The following is a 20,959-nucleotide window of genomic DNA, read 5'->3' on the forward strand; positions in this document are numbered from 1 at the left end:
TGTGTGCATGGCCCAAGGTGGTCTTTATTATGTATATGTGTGTGTGTGTATATATATAAACGTATGTATGTATGTACTGGGGATTGAACCCTAGGGTACTTTACAACTGAACTACCCTCCCCCTCTCTTTATTTTGAAACAGAGTCTTGCTAAATTCCTGAGGGTCTCACTAAATTGCTGAGCATGGCCTTGAACTTGCAATTTTCCTGCCTTAGCTTCCTGAATTGCTGGGATTACAGGTGTGCACCACCATGCCTGGTGGCCCAGGGTACTCTTTATGTCCAGAAAACATTTTGAATTGCTGACAGTTTTTGGAACTAAATTTGTGATTCTGTTCCTTCAGGACTCTCATATGGTACCATTCTTCCATCTGGTACTCATCAGACATCAGTTTGGGAAACAATATATTTAGAAATTATGTTTTTCTCTTTGATATGAAGTACTCACTATGTTTTCCTTTTTCTTGTAGGCATGTGATTGTGAGGACCTCTCCCAACCACAGGTACACATTTACACTGAGGACCCATCCATCAGTGGTGCCAGGGAGCATTGCATTCAGCTTACCTCAGGTAACTCAGATGTTGAGTTATTCTCTCCTATTCCTGAAAGTCATACAAGATCCATTTATTTTAAGCAAACATCACCCTCTAAATTATTGATTCATATTTAAGAAAAAATACAGGTATTATATAAGGAATTTAAAGATCTATTCTTGTCAGTTTTTACTATGGCTACATTTTATTGCCTTGATTTTTTTCTAATTTTTAAAAATTCAGCAGTAATATCAGTCAACTATTAGATATAGTGTCAAGGGATTTTAATGCTAACTCCCAGGGTAACAAAAAAGATCTAAAAATAATCTTATTTATAAAATTGACATCTAATAATAGAACTTTTATAATATAATGGTGTCAGACTAAAGAACATGAAAAAAATAGTTATTTGAAACTACAACTTAACTTTCTAGACTTCCCTAACAACTGGAAGGGTTGTGATTCCAGTTATGACTGTTCGTGGGTTCTTTGTAGTCTAGCACTGTCCCAGTGTTCATAATACATGATATTAGAGCGCCACAAATACAAGTGTGTGTTGTTTCCCACTTATCATTTTACTCAGGCTGCTGATCCACAGCCCTCAGCAACGTAAATTCTGTCTTACCTCTTTCTAGTGTATTAGTAAGTACTGATTTATTTCTTGGGAATATTAGGGAAAGAGATCAAAAACTTACTTGGGAATCATTAAAGATCTCTTGAAACCCTCAGAAATTTTGGGAAATCTATACTCTCTGTTCTTCTTTTCTCTGCTGAATGCCTTTTTATTATTAGGACTACTTTTCACATTTGTTTCTGCAGATTAAAGATTTGGGATATTCCAAGGTTCGCCAGTTTTTATAGAACTTATTTGGGATTCCAGTGATCAGAAGTAGCTTGAGGTAGCCATTTCTCTTTGTCTCTCTACTTTGTAAAAATTTCCCCCAAGCTTTACTGTAGATCAGGCCACTATTCAAGTACTTTTGAATGTGCTAGTTCATTTAATTCTCAGAACACTCCATACAATAGGTACTATCGGTATTATTCCTTGATGCTATCTTTGGGATTAAAGTACAAAACCTAAATGTGGCCTAACCAGCATGCTCCTCTATTTCAGGTTGGCTAGCTGTGGGTTGGGATTTTATAGAAGAGGTTTTTTTAGGGCAGGTGGAGAGCAGAGAGGAGGGAATGTGACTTAAGGAGATAAAGCTTGTTGTTACACATGGTGCACCATCTTCTAAGCTGCCCACTGCAAAATCCATTGTGTTCAGAGGAGTATGCAAACTGTGGATTTCCAGCCAAAAATTATTTTTCTCACTGTTCTTTGGCACGATATCAGTCATTATTAATTCTGAATTTATAATAAGCCAGCCCCAAATTCCTGCCTGCATACAATCTGTCCTCCCTCTATTCAGTCTTGCCACTGTAAACAGGACTGGGGAGAGGCTGAAGTATGACTGTAAATACCTGAAAATTCTTTAACCAGTACACAAAATGTAGTCATGACCATGTAATGATTTAAGTCCCTTTTTCAGTTTCCATATAGATTTATCTGTCAGTTGTAATTTAGTTTCCATGAATTAAATTTCTTTTTATGATACTATAACAAACAGTAAAACTAACTGCAGCAGTATATTTAGACACAGTAAAGATTTCAAGAGCATGGTATTGTACAAAGAAGCATCCTACTTAGTAGACCAACTTTACTGTAAAAAGGCCAACTTCATGTATTTTGTACAGATGTTCAGAAGTAGACTCTAGCCTATGCATTAATTTCCTAGAGCTTTGTAACAAAGAACCACAAATCATGTTTCTTAAAACAACAGAAAATTTAAACATCATGAAAAAAGATTAATTAAAAAAGAAAAATAAGCTTTTCAGAAAATGAAAGCTCTCATAGTTCTGGAAGCTGGAAGTCTGAAATCAGGGTGTCAGCAGGGCCATGCTCTCTTTGAAAGTTCTAAGGAAGAATCTGTTCCATGCTAACTTCCAGTGTTGCTGGCAAATCCTTGATGCTCCTTGGCTTGTAGTATATCACTGCAGTCTCTGCTCTGTTATCACATGGTGTCCCTGTATCTGTGTGTCTCTTCTCTTCTTATCTCTTCTCTCTTGTCTCTTACTGGCTTTGGGCCCACTATAATTCACCTCATTGTACATGTTTACATCTGCAAAGACCCTATTTCTAAATAGTTATGTTTACAGGTACCAGGGGCTAAGACTTCAACTTATTGGAGAAGGGATGCAATTCAGCACATAATAGCATACTGTATTTTGGTCTTAGAATGTGTTCCCTTTTTCCTTATTTCTTTAATTTTGATTGATTTGATTTTAAGTGCCTCTTTTTCTCTTGTTTATTTTATAGCGAAAATGGGCTGGACTTTCTATTGGGCAAGAAATAGAAGGTAGGTATATATTTTTTAGCAACCGAGATGGATCATCTGTATGATTTTTCTCACAGTTATTGAGATCTATGTACTTTTCTATGGTTGTGGGCCTTAAACATTCATTCTGTTCAGAGTATGGGTTAAAACTATGAGAACTGAAAGGAAATAGTTACGGGACCTATGTCCTTACCTTCTTTTCTCAATGAAGTGTGTCATTGAGAATGACAATGATATGGTCATAAAACTTCATCAGAGAAGGGCAAAGAAAGCAATTGGTGATTTCAGGGAGAAAAAAGATCAGACTGCCTATGGAAAATAAGCCAAGGAGCTAGTAAACAAAACTGGCATTGTCTCTCAGGAGTATGAATATACAGTCAAATAATTTTGTGTCGACTTCATAGATACGGTAGAGGAATGAAAGGAAATGCAAGTATAATTAAGGCAGTGTTTTTCTACTTGCTTTTAAAAGTTAAAAAAATTCATATTAATAGAAGGGTTGCAAAAATAATGCAGAAAATTCCTGTCCTACTACCTCTATTCAGATTCACTAGTTGTCATTTTTTTATCCTTGTCTCCCCCTCTTCCTCTCTTCTCTACATGTATGGGCACACACACTCCTTTTCTGAACCATTTGAGTTTTGGTTGAAGAAGTCATTCCTTTTTATCTTTAATACTTGAGTGTGTATTTCCTTTGAACAATAATGTTACGTTCTTATGGTAATCAAATTCAGTTAATTAAACATTTATACAATTAAATTGAGACATTACTTTTATTTAACCTTATAGATTGTATTCCAATTCTGCTAGTTGTTCTACTATCTCCTGTATAGCACTTTTTCCTTTCAGTTTAGATCTGATTCAGGATTATATATTGCATTTATTTGTCATTTGGGGATAGTTATTTAGATTTTTTTCCTCCCCTTTAATAATGTGACATTTTTGGAAAATACATTTATAGAATATTCTCCAACTTAAGTTAGTATGATCTTTCTAATGATTAGGTCGACATTATTCATCCCCAGTCAGAATACCACAGATGTAATGTTATATCTTTTGCAGTTTATTCCATCCTAAGATATCCTATATTTGTTTTCTGTCATTAATTTTGTCATATGATCAAGATGTCTGATTTTTCCAATGTATAGTTATTCCCCTCCCCCCCGCAACTAATAAGCAATTTCTGGAGAAACTCTGTAAGACTGTATTCCTATCTGATTCTGGATCAAACTTTCTGCCTAAGTATTTTGCATTCACTGATGTGTCTTTTCAACCTGATTTTAATATGATTACAAAACTCTTTTGCAGCTGCAGGCATCTTCCATAGTTATCAGTTTATACACTATGAAAAAAGCCCTTTCCTTTTTATGTACTTATTTATCTACCTATTTTCAATAAAGATTCATAGATTCCTGTCTTATTCAGTGGGTTTGTAATTTATCACTATACACGTTCAATTTGATGTTCAAATTTTTCCATATTTGGTCACTACAAGATCCTTCAATCCTTTGTCATATTGGCATGCCCCTCTTATGTTTTTTGTTACTGTTGATTTGTTTTTTTTTTTTCCTTTCTGGCACAACATGTTCCTAGCTCATCATGTACCTTTTCTGCCCCAGGCTTTAAGTCAGCCGTTTCTCCCAAAGAAGCCTTATTTCTTTTAATAGGAGATGGTATTTAGATTTGGGGGGGGGGGCAGATATGGGGGTCAAACTTCGGGGCACTCTACCATTGAGCCACATCCCCAAACCTGTTTTTGTGTTTTATTTAGAGATAGGGTCTCACTGAGTTGCTTAGCACCTTGCTTTTGCTGAGGCTGACTTTGAACTCGTGATTCTCCTGCGTCAGCCTCCTGAGCTTCTCGAATTATAGGTGTGTGCCACTCCAACGGAGATGGTATTTAGAAACCAAGTCCTACCTGCTGGACTTCAACTAGGGAGTCATGATTTCTAGGCTCTTTCAGTGATAAACAAGGGTTACTATTCCAGAAATGACAGTTAAGTAAATTACATAATCCTGAATCAGTTCTAAACTGAAGGGAAAATATGCTATAAAGGAAATAGCTGGAACAGTTATCAGAATTGGAATGTGATCTACGTGTTAGATAAAAGTTACATACACATATACAAATACGTCATGAATTCATACTGATATACGTCCAGTTTTAGTTCAGCCCCATGGAGTTCTTTCTTGCTTTCCCCATTCTACATCTGTATCTTCTGTTTGTTTTGGAGAATCCTGGATCTCAACAACATTAATATATTTGCCTCTATCTTACAATACATTAAATGGATTTGGGATTGCCATGATTATAAAAATAAGTCTACTGAAAACTTCCAGATTGGTTTGCAGTTTGTTTTTTTACCCTGGACTGAGGACATACAGTTAAGGTATTATGTTTAAAGTTACTTGAAATAGTTATCCTTCCACTCTTGCTTTGCAATTGTAATGTTCATTTAATACACAGTTGAATTTAGTTGTTTGGCTATATTTGCATTCAGTTTTAGATCCCCCATCCTTATCTGTTCTGATTTAATATATTATTTGGAATATGTGAAACATTAACATGCAAACATAAAACATTCTGAGACACATATACAGTCAGCCCTCCATATCTGTGGGTTCTACATCTGTCCATTCAACCAGCACACAGATGGAAATATTCAGAAAATAATAATTGTGCCTGTACTAAACGTTGTACAGACTCTTGTCATGCTCTCAAAAATATGGTGCAACAATTACTTACAAAGCATTTGCATTGCATTAGATATTTTAAGTAATCTAAAGATAATTTAAAGTATAGGAGAGTATGTGCAGGTTTTACACAAATTCTATACCATTTTATATAAGGGACTTGAGCCTCCCTCAATTTTGATATTTTCCGAGGTGGGGAGTCCTGGAACCAGTGCCCCATGGATACCAAGGGACAACCATACCCAGAGTGTCACTTCCTCCTCTTTCCCTTTATCTTGTTCTACCAACCTATTTTAGGTAAACTGTTGTTTTCTAGTAGATCTTTTGGGGGGCTATTTTTTTTTTTTAAATAAGCTGCCTTCTCTATGTTGTTTTTTATTTCCCTTTTGTCCCAATGATAATATACCAAATAGACTCCTTTCCAGACTTACCTCTGTATAACTCAGAGATCCAACAGTCTCATTCTAACAATTGTATAATACACCATTATATACTTGTACCCTTGTTTATTCAACTGGTCTCTTATTTTGGATCATTTAGGCTATTTTGTAATTACAAAGGATATTACACTTTATAACTTTTGATCATATTTATTTAGTATTATTGCAATTATATTCAAGGTGAATTAATAGATATGAATTTTGGGGGTCAAAAATTTTGGGTCAGGGATTTCACAAGGCCAAAATGGAGTTGGGCCAGGAATGGGTTTAAATTTTTGTCAAAGTCTGTTTTGGTGATGGAAGTAATCATGATTTTTTTCTTTAATTCTATTAGCGTGCTAGATTTTATTAATAAATTTCCTATTATTGAATCATTCTTCATTTCTAATTTGAACCCTACTTGGGGTATCATATTGTTAGTGTGGTGTTCGAGTCTGACTGCTAGTATTTGATTTAGGATTTTTGCATCAATATTAAAATGATTTTATTTTTAGTATTTTGTTTTTGTGTACTGTTTTAATCAGGTTTTAGTATTAATGTTATCAAACTTCATAAAAAGAATTTGGAAGTCTCCCTTAATTTTCTGTTTCATAAAACAACTCATATAACTTTGAGACTCTCTGTTCTCTAAAGATTTGATATATTTATCTAGTGAAACTACCAGGGCACACCGTGTGTGTTTGCACTTGTGCTGGTTCCTTGTTGTTAGTCTGTCTTTTGTGGAAATGAGTGTGTTTTAACTTTCTATTGCTCTTGGGATGAGCTTGGACAAACTCTGCTTTCCTGAGAGATTATCTCTTTCATTCAGGTTTTCAGATTTATTTGCATGAAAGTACAGAAACTGATCTTTTATGATTAAAAAAATTGCTCTGTGTTATTTGCCATTTCTTTTGTTCCTTTTTCTTGATTAAATTAGCTAATGATGTTGAGTTTTTTCAAAGAACTAGAATTTGATTTATTGATTTGTCCTGTTTTTTTCTTTTTTTCTACTTCGTTAATATTTACTATATATTTCAAATTTCCTTCCCTTTGTCTATTTTTGATGTACATTGAGGTTTTTGCCTAGCTTTTGAGTAGGAAACTTTATTTTGACTTTTATTCTGATTTAAAACTTATCTTTTCTCTGATCATTGCATTAAATGATAGATTCTGATAAACAGTGTTTTCCTTATCTTTGTTTTTCAGAAATTTTGTATTTTCTCTTTGTGCCTCCTTTCCCCTAGGTGTTGTTTAGGAGCTTTTAAAAATTTCTAGTTGGAATGCTTTCTTATTTTTATTTGTTTCGTTTTTAGTGCCAGTTTTCATTGCATTGGGATAAAAATTGTTTGTCGTATTTGTCTTTTATTAAACTGACTGAAATTTTAGAGCCTAATGTATGATAAGCTTTTGTGAATGATTCATGTATACTGAAAATAAAAAAGTCTATTCTCTGTTATGCTATGTGCCCATAAGATCTACTTTATTGACTACCGTGTTTTATATCTTTTCTCTTCTTATTGAATATTGTTCATTTGACCTGCTCCACACAGTGGTACATTAAAATCTCCTATTAGTCATCTTTTTGTCCACTTCTCCTTGCACATCCTGTAGTTTTTTCTTTATAGCTGGTTTCTATGTTATTTGATGCACAGATAATCATAACATATCTTTTTTGTGAACTGTGGCTTATAGCATTATAAAGTATTCTTTATTTAATATGTTTCAAATTATACTCTGATATTAGGATTACAATCTCTGTTTTCTTGGTTTTTATTTGTTCAACATATCTTTGCCCTTTTACTTTTAGCCATTTGATTTAGATACATCTAAATATAAATATACCACATAGAATTGGGTTTTGTTTTATGAGCTAATTTGAAAATCTTTTTCTTTTAATGGACTAGTTAAGTCACTCACAGTTTTTGATTTGACTGATATGCTTGATTTCAATTCTATCATTTTATGTTTTAATTTTGTTTCTTTATGTGGTGTGTCTGCTATTCTTTTTTTTTTATTTTATTTTTTTTATTTTATTGTAAACAAATGGGATACATGTTGCCTCTCTGTTTGTACATGGCGCAAAGGCATACCATTTGTGTAATCATAAATCCACATACAATAATGTTGTTTGATTCATTCTGTTATTTTTTCCCTTCCCCCCACCCCTCCCACCCCTCTTTACCCTCTATACAGTACTTTCTTCCTCCATACTTGCCCCCCTCCCTAACCCTAACTCTAACCCTAACACTAACCCTTCCCTCCCCCCCATTATGTGTCATCCTCCACTTATTAGCGATATCATTCGTCCCTTGTCTTTTTGAGATTGGCTTATCTCACTTAGCATGATATTCTCCAATTTCATCCATTTGCCTGCAAATGCCATAATTTTGTCATTCTTTATGGCTGAGTAATATTCCATTGTGTATATATACCACAGTTTCTTTATCCACTCATCAATTGAAGGGCATCTAGGTTGGTTCCATAGTCTGGCTATTGTGAATTGAGCAGCTATGAATATTGATGTGGCTGTATCTCTGTAGTATGCTGATTTTAGATCCTTTGGGTATAGGCCAAGGAGTGGGATAGCTGGGTCAAATGGAGGGTCCATTCCAAGTTTTCTAAGGAATCTCCACACTGCTTTCCAGAGTGGCTGCACTAATTTGCAGCCCCACCAGCAATGTATGAGTGTACCTTTCTCCCCACATCCTCGCCAACACCTGTTGCTTGTATTTTTGATAATCGCCATTCTAATTGGGGTGAGATGGAATCTTAGGGTGGTTTTGATTTGCATTTCTCTTATTACTAGAGATGTTGAACATTTTTTCATATGTTTATTGATTGCTTGTACATCTTCTTCTGTGAAGTGTCTGTTCATTTCCTTAGCCCATTTGTCGATTGGATTATTTGTATTCTTGGTGTAGAGTTTTTTGAGTTCTTTATAGATTCTGGAGATTAGTGCTCTATCTGAAGTATGATTGGCAAAGATATTCTCCCACTCTGTAGGCTCTTTCTTCACATTACTGATAGTTTCCTTTGCTGAGAGAAAGCTTTTTAGTTTGAATCTATCCCAGTTATTGATTCTTGCTTTTATTTCTTGTGCTATGGGAGTCCTGTTGAGGAAGTCTGGTCCTAGGCCGACATGTTGAAGATCGGGACCTACTTTTTCTTCTATAATCTGCAGAGTCTCTGGTCTGATTCCAAGGTCCTTAATCCATTTTGAGTTGAGTTTTGTGCAGGGTGAGAGATATGGGTTTAGTTTCATTCTGTTGCATATGGATTTCCAATTCTCCCAGCACCATTTGTTGAAGAGGCTATCTTTTCTCCATTGCATATTTTTGGTGCCTTTGTCTAGTATTAGAAAGTTGTATTTATTTGGGTTTGTGTCCGTGTCCTCTATTCTGTACCATTGATCTACCTGTCTATTTTGGTACCAGTACCATGCCGTCTTTGTTACTATTGCTTTGTAATAAAGTTGAAGTTCGGGTATTGCGATACCCCCTGCTTCATTTTTCCTGCGAAGGATTGCTTTAGCTATTCTGGGTTTCTTATTCTTCCAGATGAATTTCATGATTGCTTGCTCTATTTCTGTAAGGTACGTCATTGGGATTTTAATTGGGATTGCATTGAATCTGTATAGCACTTTTGGTAGTATGGCCATTTTGACAATATTAATTCGGCCTATCCAAGAACATGGGAGATCTTTCCATCTTCTAAGGTTTTCTTCGATTTCTTTCTTTAGTGTTCTGTAGTTCTCATTGTAGAGGTCTTTTACCTCTTTTGTGAGATTGATTCCCAAGTATTTTATTTTTTTCGATGCTATGGTGAATGGGGTAGTTTTCATAATTTCTCTTTCTGAGGATTCCTCACTTATGTATAAAAATGCATTGGATTTATGAGCATTGATCTTGTAACCTGCCACTTTACTGAATTCACTTATGAGTTCTAACAGTTTTCTGGTGGAATTTCCTGGTTCCTCTAAGTATATAATCATATCATCCGCAAATAGGGATAGTTTGAGTTCTTCTTTTCCTATTCGTATTCCTTTAATTTCCTTGGTCTGTCTAATTGCTCTGGCTAGAGTCTCAAGAACGATATTGAATAGGAGTGGTGAAAGAGGGCATCCCTGTCTTGTTCCAGTTTTTAGGGGGAATGCTTTCAGTTTTTCACCGTTTAGAATGATATTAGCCATGGGCTTAGCATAGATGGCCTTTACAATGTTAAGGAATGTTCCCACTATCCCTATTTTTTCTAGTGTTTTGAGCATGAAGGGGTGTTGTATTTTATCAAATGCTTTTTCTGCATCTATTGAAATAATCATGTGGTTCTTGACTTTAAGTCTATTGATATGGTGAATTACATTTATTGATTTCCGGATGTTGAACCAACCTTGCATCCCTGGGATAAAACCCACTTGATCGTGGTGCACTATCTTTTTAATATATTTTTGTATGCGATTTGCTAAAATTTTATTGAGAATTTTTGCGTCAATGTTCATTAATGATATCGGTCTGAAATTTTCTTTCCTCGATTTATCTCTGTCTGGCTTGGGTATCAGGGTAATATTGGTTTCATAGAATGAGTTTGGGAGGGTACCCTCCTCTTCTATTTCATGGAATACTTTGAGAAGTATTGGAATGAGCTCTTCTTTAAAGATTTTGTAGAACTCGGCTGAGAACCCATCTGGTCCTGGACTTTTCTTTGTTGGTAGGCTTTTGATGACCTCTTCTACTTCATTACTTGAAATTGATCTATTTAAATTTTGTATGTCCTCCTCGTTCAATTTAGGCAATTCATATGTCTCTAGAAACCTGTTGATGTCTTCAAAATTTTCTATTTGGTTAGAATATAGATTTTCAAAATAGCTTCTAATTATGTTTTGTATTTCAGTCGTGTCTGTTGTGATATTTCCTTGTTCATTCCGAATTTTGGTGATTTGGGTTTTCTCTCATCTTCTCTTTGTTAGAGTGGCTAAGGGTTTATCAATTTTGTTTATTTTTTCAAAGAACCAACTATTTATTTTGTCAATTTTTTGTATAGTTTCTTTTGTTTCAATTTCGTTGATTTCAGCTCTGAGTTTAACTATTTCCTGTCTTCTACTACTTTTGGTGTTGGTCTGTTCTTCTTTTTCTAGGGCTTTGAGCTGAAGTGTTAGGTTGTTTATTTGTTGATTTTTACTTCTTTTATTGAATGCGCTCCATGAAATAAATTTTCCTCTAAGTACTGCTTTCATAGTGTCCCAAAGATTTTGATATGATGTTTCTTTGTTCTCGTTTACCTCTAGGAATTTTTTAATTTCCTTCCTAATATCTTCTGTTATCCATTCATCATGTAATAGCATATTGTTTAATCTCCAGGTGTTGGAGTAGCTTCTGTTTTTTACTCTTTCATTTATTTCTAACTTCAAACCATTATGATCTGATAGAATACAAGGTAGTGTCTCTATCTTCTTGTATTTGCTTACATTAGCTTTGTGGCATAATATATGGTCTATTTTAGAGAAGGATCCATGTGCTGCTGAGAAGAAAGTGTATTCGCTCTTGGTTGGATGGTATATTCTATAAATGTCCGTTAAGTCTAAATTATTGATTGTGTTATTGAGAGCTATGGTTTCTTTGTTCAATTTTTGTTTGGAAGATCTGTCCAGTGGTGAGAGAGGCATGTTAAAATCACCTAGTATTATTGTGTTATGGTCTATTTGGTTTCTGAAATTGAGAAGGATTTGTTTGACATACATGGATGAGCCACTGTTTGGGGCATAGATGTTTATGATTGTTATGTCTTGCTGATTTATGGTTCCCTTAAGCAGTATGTAATGTCCTTCTTTATCCCTTTTGACTAGTTTTGACTTGAAGTCCACCTTATCTGAAATGAGGATGGATACCCCAGCTTTTTTGCTGAGTCCATGTGCATGGTATGTTTTCCCCCATCCTTTCACCTTTAGTCTATGGGTATCTCTTTCTACGAGGTGAGTCTCTTGCAGGCAACATATTGTTGGATCTTTCTTTTTGATCCAATCTGCCAGTCTATGTCTTTTGATTGATGAGTTCAGGCCATTAATATTCAGGGTTATTATTGAGATATGATTAGTATTCCCGGTCATTTGGTTCATTTTATTTATTTATTTATTTATTTATTTATTTTGAGACGACTTGGTTCTTCCTTTATTTGACAATTCCTTTAGGATGGTTCCTCCCATTGCTGATTTGTTTCTTTGTTTTTCATCTCTTCTTCATGGAATATTTTGCTGAGAATGTTCTGTAATGCTGGCTTTCTTTTTGTAAATTCTTTTAGCTTTTGTTTATCATGGAAGGATTTTATTTCATCATCAAATTTGAAGGTAAGTTTTGCTGGGTATAAGATTCTTGGTTGGCATCCATTTTCTTTCAGGGCTTGAAAAATGTTGTTCCAGGCCCTTCTAGCTTTTAGGGTCTGGATTGAAAAATCTGCTGATATCCGTATTGGTTTCCCCCTGAATGTAATTTGATTCCTCTCTCTTGCGGCCTTTAAAATTCTGTCTTTATTTTGTATGTTGGGCATTTTCATTATAATGTGCCTTGGTGTGGGTCTGTTGTAATTTTGTATATTTGGAGTCCTATAAGCCTCTTGTACTTGATCTTCCATTTCATTCTTCAGATTTGGGAAATTTTCTGATAGTATTTCATTGAATAGATTGTTCATTCCTTTGGTCTGTTTCTCTAAGCCTTCCTCAATTCCAATAATTCTCAAATTTGGCCTCTTCATGATATCCCATAGTTCTTGGAGATTCTGTTCATGATTTCTTACCATCTTCTCTGTTTGTTCAACTTTGTTTTCAAGGTTAAATATTTTATCTTCAATGTCTGATGTTCTGTCTTCCAGGTGTTCTGTTCTATTGGTTATGCTTTCTATGGAGTTCTTAATTTGGTTTATTGTTTCCTTCATTTCAAGGATTTCTGTTTGGTTTTTTTTCAATATCTCTAACTCTTTATTGAAGTGATCTTTTGCTTCCTGTATTTGCTCTTTTAACTGTCGATTGGTGCGATCATTCAGTGCCTGCATTTGCTCTTGCATCTCGTCATTTGCTTCCCTGATCATTTTAATTATGTACATTCTGAACTCCCTTTCTGTCATTTCTTCTGCCATGCTGTCGTTGGGTTTCATTGATGTAACATCTAGATTTGTTTGCAGCATTTTCTTTCCTTGTTTTCTCATATTGTTCAGGTATCAGTTGAGCGCTGTGATATTGCAGATTTCCTCTATTGTCTTATAATATCCCTGAAGATTTCTATTATATCCCCTCTTAGTCTTCAGTAGCCTGAAATCTTGGAGGAAGTTGATAATGCAGTGCTCCACAAGGGAGCTGACTCCCTAGGGGTGGTGGCCTTCTGGTGGGGTATATTCCCTGCTAGTGGGCAGAGGTACCTTCACTTGCTGATGAATGTTCATCCAGAAGGGAAGTAGGTTGTGGGCTGATGCAAGACCAGTTTGGGCCTGTGTCTCTGATTTTACGGTCCTTTTGGGAGAACCTCACCCAACAGGGAGGAGTCACCCGGTGGGGAGGTCTCGCTCGTCGGTTTTCCTCCCAGAGGTTCCGTTCAATTCACAACTACCGCCTGGGCTGGGCAGCCTTCTTCTGCAATGTTCCCAGGGACCCGGACCTACCTCCTGGGCCTGGAAGCCTCACCCTTCGCAAACGAATCTCCTTCGGCTGCCTCTCCTCAGAGAAGCTGCCTGCAGTCCTGGAGCCTTCGCTCCGCCCCTCAGTTTGTCTGTGGGGCCCTTCCACCAAGAAGCCGTCTAGGACCCTGCTCTGCACTTTTCGCCTGGCTATGCGGCCCCTCCTCTGAGCAGCCACCTGGAGCCCCTTACAATTGCTCCGAGTCCCAGTGACCCGCCACACGCCTTTTTTCCGGCAGCCACCTGTTGTTCCGTGCGGTCACTCTAAGACCAAGTGACCCACCACGCACCACTTTCTCCACCAGGCAGTCACCCAGAGATCTGGTGCGTCACGAGTCCCAAGAACTCACTGTGCACCTTCTTGTCCCGACTGCCTCCCGTAGCCCTGGTGCAGTCACTTTGAGCCCAAGCACCCCGCTGCGCTCCTCCTCCTCCTCCAGACAACCCCCCTATGTTCAGGAGCGGATGCTCTGGGACCAAACCACTCACCACGCTGTTCCACCGGATAGCTGCCCAGAGCCCTGGCGCAGCTGCTCTAATTCCAAGCGACGTGCCAAACCCGTATTTCTCCTTCTCCTCTGGGCAGCCCCCTCTTCAATGCTCCCAGCTGTCTGCGATCACTGCTCCGGCGGGGGGAGGGGCGCCTCGCCGGCCGTTCTACTTTGCAAAGATCCCTGCTTTTGGGGCTACCGCCCCGTCCAGGACTCCTGCCCCGTCCGGGACGCCTGTCCAGTGGGAGACTCTCGCCCGGCTGCTTTGAGTTGGTCCCAAGGCTCTCTATATCTCCTCTTCTTGAGTCCTGAGTCCTGGAGCAACACGAAACGCAGCCACCCTCTAGTCCGCCATCTTCGTGTCTGCTATTCTTAAAAAGTGATTTAAGAATGTTTATATCTTTATGTCAGTGATTACTTATATCTATACCTCTCATAGAGCCCTTCTTTCCTTACTTAATTTTTTAAAAAATATGCCATGTCAATTCTAAATGAAATTCTTTAACTCTCATCTGTTACTTGCACAATGGTCAGTAATCATATTGTAAGTCTCCCTTTTCTTCTCATTTTGTCAGAACATATGATATCCACATGTCATTCTTCCCAACATGACCCATACTTGTCTTAATGCTACCATTAAGTCTCTCAGACAGCCCCAATCAGTCCTTTTGCCAGTTTTTCTTGGTTGAATGAAACCTGTTGTCTAGTACATTGCTCTAAGTCATCCATGCATATACACTCTTCCTTGGGTTCTTGTATATTCAACTATTTTTCTATATCATTGGAATTTGAAGGACAACCTGACTAAATATAAAATTCTTGACCTGTTTTCTTAAATTTCTCAAAAATGCTGCATCACAGTTCCCTTGTCTTTTATGATGCTTTTGAGAAGTCTGATGCAGTATAATTGTCTTACCTTTATAAGGATTTTGATTTTTCTGCTTGGGAGCCCTGAGGATTTTTCAGTCTTTGAAGTTTAATGTCTTTATTAGTGTATTTCTTGGAATTGATGAATCTGGGGTGATTTTTCTCAGGTAGGTATATAATGAATCCTTTCTATATGTCAATTTAAATTCTTTGTTATTTTCAGAAACTTTTCTTAGTTTATGGTTTAATATATTAGCTCTGGTATAGTTGTTTTGCTTTTCAAGGGCCCTAATTATGTATGTATGTTGGACCTTCTTTGCCTGTCTTCCATTTTAACCACTTTCTCACTGATGCTTAAATTTTTAAAAATCTTTTAAAAATATTGGTTATTTTCTTTCTTTACTTCCTCTTATTAAATGCATTCAAATTCATTCTTCCTTAGATACTTTATAATTTATTCGTCACTCCTGAACCTTTTTTTTTGTTTTCTTCAGTGTTCTTCTGAATTTGATAAATTCTCATTGCATTTGTTTTATTGTTTCTGTTCTTAGTTTTTCATCTTCTCATTTTAGTTTAGTTTTGTTTTAGTTTGTTTGCGAGTAGGTAATTTAAATTGTTACATTATGGATTTTCCATATTTTATGTTGATATTTTGTGGGAAGACATTTCACCAGCTGAAGCGCAATATTTTTTTTTTTTTTGATGTTTGTTAGCTGAGCGCAGTGGTGCAAACCTGTAATCCTAGCGGCTGGGGAGGCTAAGGCAGGAGAATTACAAGTTCAAAGCTAGCCTCAGCAAAATCAAAGTGCTAAGCAACTCAGTGAGACCCTGTCTGTAAATAAAATGCAAAATAGGACTGGGAATGTGACTCAGTGCCCGTAAGTTCAATCCTTGGTACTATCAAAAAACAAACAAACAAAAAAACCAACAACAAATGTTGGATGAAACTTTTTTTGCGTGTGTATTTTTCACGATTTTGTAGACAAGATCACTAGCCCAAGAGTATTACCTTCTGTCAGTATAGCAATCAACAATTTCTTCCAAGAATAATATTGGTGAAATGAATGGAGAAGTAGAGTTTGATTGACATGACTTATTCCTCTTTTGTTTCCTCATGATCCTTAATTTTCTTTTCTAATGGACTTCTTTTCCTCATTGCCATGTCATGAAGAGCACCACTGGTTCTCTATTTATCTGATTCTTAACAATGATTCTTTGATGCTTCTGTTGTCTTGAAATGACTTTCAAGTCATTTCCCTGCACCTGGAGCTATAGACAGCCAAATCCCATATCTGTGCTTAGCAGTTAGCATTTGGTGCTGGAATTTCTCTTTTTGGAGGTGGCTTTATGTATTTTGTTTATGTCCAGGTCTCCTCTCTCTGTTGTCTCCTCCCCCTCCCCCACAATGGAAGCTCTGTAATTTTTGGAGCTTATTTCTCTATATTCAAGTAAGTTAAGTTTCAGAGTATTCTTTGTCTTCTGGTACTGCCAGTTGGAGGTTATATGTGGTATTGTTTGCCTTCCTTGCTACTCCTGTGGAGTTTTAGGGAATATCCAGATTCATGGGACCACTGTTATCCTCTAGAACCAAAGCTTTTGAAGATATTCAAAGATATAGTAGCTTTAAACTGGTTGAAAGAAGACAAATACCTATGAAAAGTTGGTAAGGTGAGAAGATAATGTCTTACTTCTCATTTAGGAACATGGCATTTATAATTTTTTTCTGAGTTAGAAGTAGCTTAAACATTGAGGTCATCTTTCATTGGCTCTTCCTTTTCTTTGTGGAAGTAGGAAGAGGGATGAAAATTTTTGTTTGAAGGTAAAAATAAAGATTACTTTAGATATGGGTTGTTGATGGAGAAGGTCACACAATTAGTGCTTTCCACACTGTCTGAAAGAATTATCTGGGGAGTTTTTTAAAAAACAGATTCATAGGCTCCTCCTTTGGGGAATCTGATTCATGTGTCTGTGTTTTTAAATCACCCTTGAATCGTTCTTATCAGTTACATTTTGGGAAACGCTGACATAAGTGATTCCCTTAACTCTCACCTCTTCACCTGAAGCATAGTGAGAAGCTGAGAAAGCAGAGAAGTTTAGCAGCAAAAGGAAGTAGGTCAGGGCATGAAGTCAGGGTTCCCTGTGTGCAGACGGTGCAGGTGAAAATGAGCACTTATTAAAAATCTAATGAGAAGATGGGTTGCATGTAGCCTAGGCTTCTAATTTTCTTAAGTTTATTTGCCTAAATATAAGGGTAAGAGGGTGCTTAAATTTAACTTTTGGACTGGGGTTGTAGCTCAGTGGTAGAGCACTTTCCTGGCATGTGTGAGGCACTGGGTTTGATCCTCAGCACCACATAGAAATAAATAAATAAAATAAAGGTTAAAAAATTAACTTTTAATGTAGATATTTTTTGTCCTGAAAATGTTTGAGAATTCAATGTTATAAATTTTGATGAGTTAAGAAATGTACTTTATTTTATGCTTAAATTATGTTATATAGTACTCTCTTGCTACAGGAAATGATTTCTTCCTTTCTTTCTTTCTTCCTTTTTTTTTTTGGGTGGGGGTAGTTTCAGATCTTTCAACAGATGACTCCAACAGACTTAGAGGCAAAATTGTAAAACCAAGTGATCAGATGGAGTAGGCTTGAGGTCAGGAAGGATTTGGGGTCTGATATAGATGTAGCCATAAGTGGGAAACTGGTTCAGTCTGAATAAAGATGAACAAAGACAGGATAGGAGATGTGGTTGAAGGAGGAGTGTTCAAGGATTCTGGAATGGGAGTTTTGAATATAAAGTGAGACTTTTAAGTTGAGTCAGTGATTTTTTTTTAAGAGAATCTTCTGGAAGAGTCATCTAGTGTGTCTGTCCTCCATCTGGTAATGCCATACTTTGTAAAGTATTGTAGATTGATGTTCAATTCACACATTTTTTGGCCATTCTACTCTACCTGTCATTGTAATGTTTATCCAAAGCATTTGCTGTAAAATTTTTTGCTTATAAAAACATTTTAAACCAGTCTACTAGCTGTAAAATAAATTAAATTGCTACTAGCTGTAAAATAAGAAAACATGTCCATCATGTACCCCTTTGCTCCTAGATGAAATCCCTTCAGGACGCCAGTCTCTTTGGGACCCACCATGGTGCTGACCGTGGTGCTGCTTGTGTTACTGTCCATGGTACTGCCCGTAGCATTTACAATTGTTAACAGATTGGTTTTTTCTATTTAGGAACACCGACCTTAAAGTAAAATACATTTGAAAACTAAAGCCAGTGATGATGATATTTTAGTATACTTATTCAAATTTCTCAGTATGAAGAAGATGTACATATATTTTTCTATACTTGTATTCACACATCCATATATATGCATTGTGATATTATGGTATTGTTTTGGAGTCTTTATTGCACAAAATGGTTGCATAACTATGCAGATATTTCTGAAGTATGCTTTTTCACTCAATAATATGTATTCATGGGTCATCCATCTTTCTTAAATATAATTTTTTTATTTTCATAAAAATTGTTGTACAGTATTCCACATTCTGGATCTACTGCATTTTATTCATTGTTTCCCTACTGATAAGTTTTTCAGTGTTGGACTATTGTAAGTAGTCAAACTGCAGTGAGCCTTCCTATAGATCCTTTTTTAGGCAAAAGATCAAGGGTGTTTCTGGGACAGACCCCTGAAAATGGAGTTCCTGGATGAACTTATTCTTTTTACATTAATATTTTACCCCCTAAGTATTTTTTCATGATATGAAGGAAACAAACAAACTCTCTTGCCTGTAAAAGTTACTCAGCAAATAACCTGTACCTTCTATGAAATGTGAAGAAGGAACAAAACATCCAGATCTTTGATCTTTATACATTTTCCATTTTAATCACTTTGTTATTTTGCTTTTGAAATATTTAAATGTTTACCCCCTTGAAGATAGTAAGCCAAATATAAAAATATGATTGCACAAGTAATTTAATTCAAGGAATTTACAGAAAATTCTTAGGCATAACTCAAGTGGCTAGAATATAAGAAATAAGCTTAGACTAGAATTTGGAGTATGAGCGACCATAAAGACTCACCTAATTCTGTCTTCTTGATTTATTAATGTGGTGAATGAAGGCATAGTGAGCTTAAATGATTTACCTGGATTCCAGATGGATCTATTGAAACTCATAGATTTGAAATCCCCTTTGAAGAGAACATCTGGGTTTGCAAACCACTAGAATCTTTGCAACAGGTGTTTCATAGTAATGACAGACCAACTTAAAGCTACATTATAGTGACTTTGCTGTTTAGCTTCTCGCTATTTGACCATGGTAACTCACAGAAGTGCCAAACCTCTTGGCCCAAAGTAAATGTAAAAAAGCAATATTCTTTGTTTAACCTATTTTTTTTGAGAACAGTAGAGACTTATCAGATGCGACCAGGACTAGAAGTTAATTGTAAAGTTGGTTAAAGGCTTTTTCTTGTCGTTTTGGTCTATAGATTGAAGTTCTGTGTTGTCTTTTATACATAAACTTCAACCATAATTTCTATATAGGTTTCTTTGAAAGGGAGGGAGAGCTTGGACCTTTTGAATCATTTAGGAGTAGAGAATTCTTTTGGATTTTTATGGATTTCACCTCTAATATTTTCTAATTTGCTTGTTCATATTAATGATATTTTTAGAAGAAACTTTTTAAAGTTTTCTCTGAAACTTTACACTTAATTTTATAAAACCAATTCTAGAATGCCCAAATTTTGAGTTATTATACTATTTAATTGTATTGCATATTTACTGTAACAAGCATAACTAGTATCAACAGATTACCCATGGGTTATCATGGGTTAACCCATAATGTGTAGCACCTCCAGTGGTGCATGAGGAGCTTGCAGACTGAGCATTAGTCAAGAGAGGTATATATGTAAAAAATATGTATATATGAGAGGGTAAAAAATTGTGATGCGTCAACTCAGGGGAGATTGCTTAAAAGAACTTTACTGTGTTCTAAAGAGTCATTGGTAAATTTTAGGACAATGATCTATAGGGAAAACAAAAGTGTTTTCAATAAACCCTATTGAAAAGCAGTGATAAACTTTAAATTTTTTCTTTTTTTTTTTACTGGGCATAATCACATTTTCTTGTTGGGTAAACTCAAAATGCAAACATTTCCTTGAACATTTCTGGGTATCTTGCTCTACTCTTTCTTAATGATCCTAATACACTATGATATAATGTGATACTTTTTTTTAAAAAAAGTTTATAAACTGCATTTTTAAATGTACTTTTCAAGCTGACTTAGAAATCAGACTTTGTCCTATAGAAGTACTTCTTTGTAATTATATATCATTAGGAACATTGTTCTCCTGTTAAAGGAGAAACAGGAAAGGGTTGAGGCCATGTGGGGAAGGCTGTGAATTTTTCATCAAGCGAGGAGGGGTTAAAGTTGAGGGAGAGTGCTGTTCAGTATTTTCTTTTTCCTTCCTTCCTTCCTTCCTTCCTTCCTTCCTTCCTTCCTTCCTTCCTTCCTTCCTTCCTTCCTTCCTTCCTTCCTTCCTCCCTCCCTCCCTCCCTCCCTCCCCCCTCTCTCCCTTTCTTTCTCTTTCCTTCCTTCCTTCCTTCCTTCCTTCCTTCCTTCCTTCCTTCCTTCCTTCCTTCCTTCCTTCCTTCCTTCCTTCCTTCCTTCCTTCCTTCCTTCCTTCCTTTCTTTCTTTCTTTCTTTCTTTCTTTCTTTCTTTCTTTCTTTCTTTCTTTCTTTCTTTTTCTTTCTTTCTTTGTATCAAAAATGAACTCGAGCTACATTCCCAGCCCTTTTATTTTTTATACTGAGACAGGGTTTCATTAGGTTGCTTAGGGTCTGAAGCTGGCTTTGAACTTGTGATCCTCCTGCCTCAGTCTCCCAAGCTGCTGGGATTATGGATATATGCCACCACACAGTATTT

The 20,959-nt window shown here is 36.2% G+C and overlaps 1 protein-coding gene across 1 annotated transcript in view; it reads left to right on the forward strand.

Annotated features, from left to right (window-relative positions):
- NSF (N-ethylmaleimide sensitive factor, vesicle fusing ATPase) overlaps window positions 1-20,959 on the forward strand; it is a 160,477-nt gene that overhangs the window by 23,782 nt on the left and 115,736 nt on the right. The window contains exons 3-4 of the mRNA XM_079134983.1: window positions 470-569; window positions 2,893-2,932. Of these exons, the coding sequence (XP_078991109.1) occupies window positions 470-569; window positions 2,893-2,932 (140 nt within the window). The remainder of the gene's footprint in view (window positions 1-469; window positions 570-2,892; window positions 2,933-20,959) is intronic.

Source organism: Sciurus vulgaris, assembly GCF_902686455.1.
Source record: "Sciurus vulgaris genome assembly, chromosome: 3".
Taxonomy (NCBI): domain Eukaryota; kingdom Metazoa; phylum Chordata; class Mammalia; order Rodentia; family Sciuridae; genus Sciurus; species Sciurus vulgaris.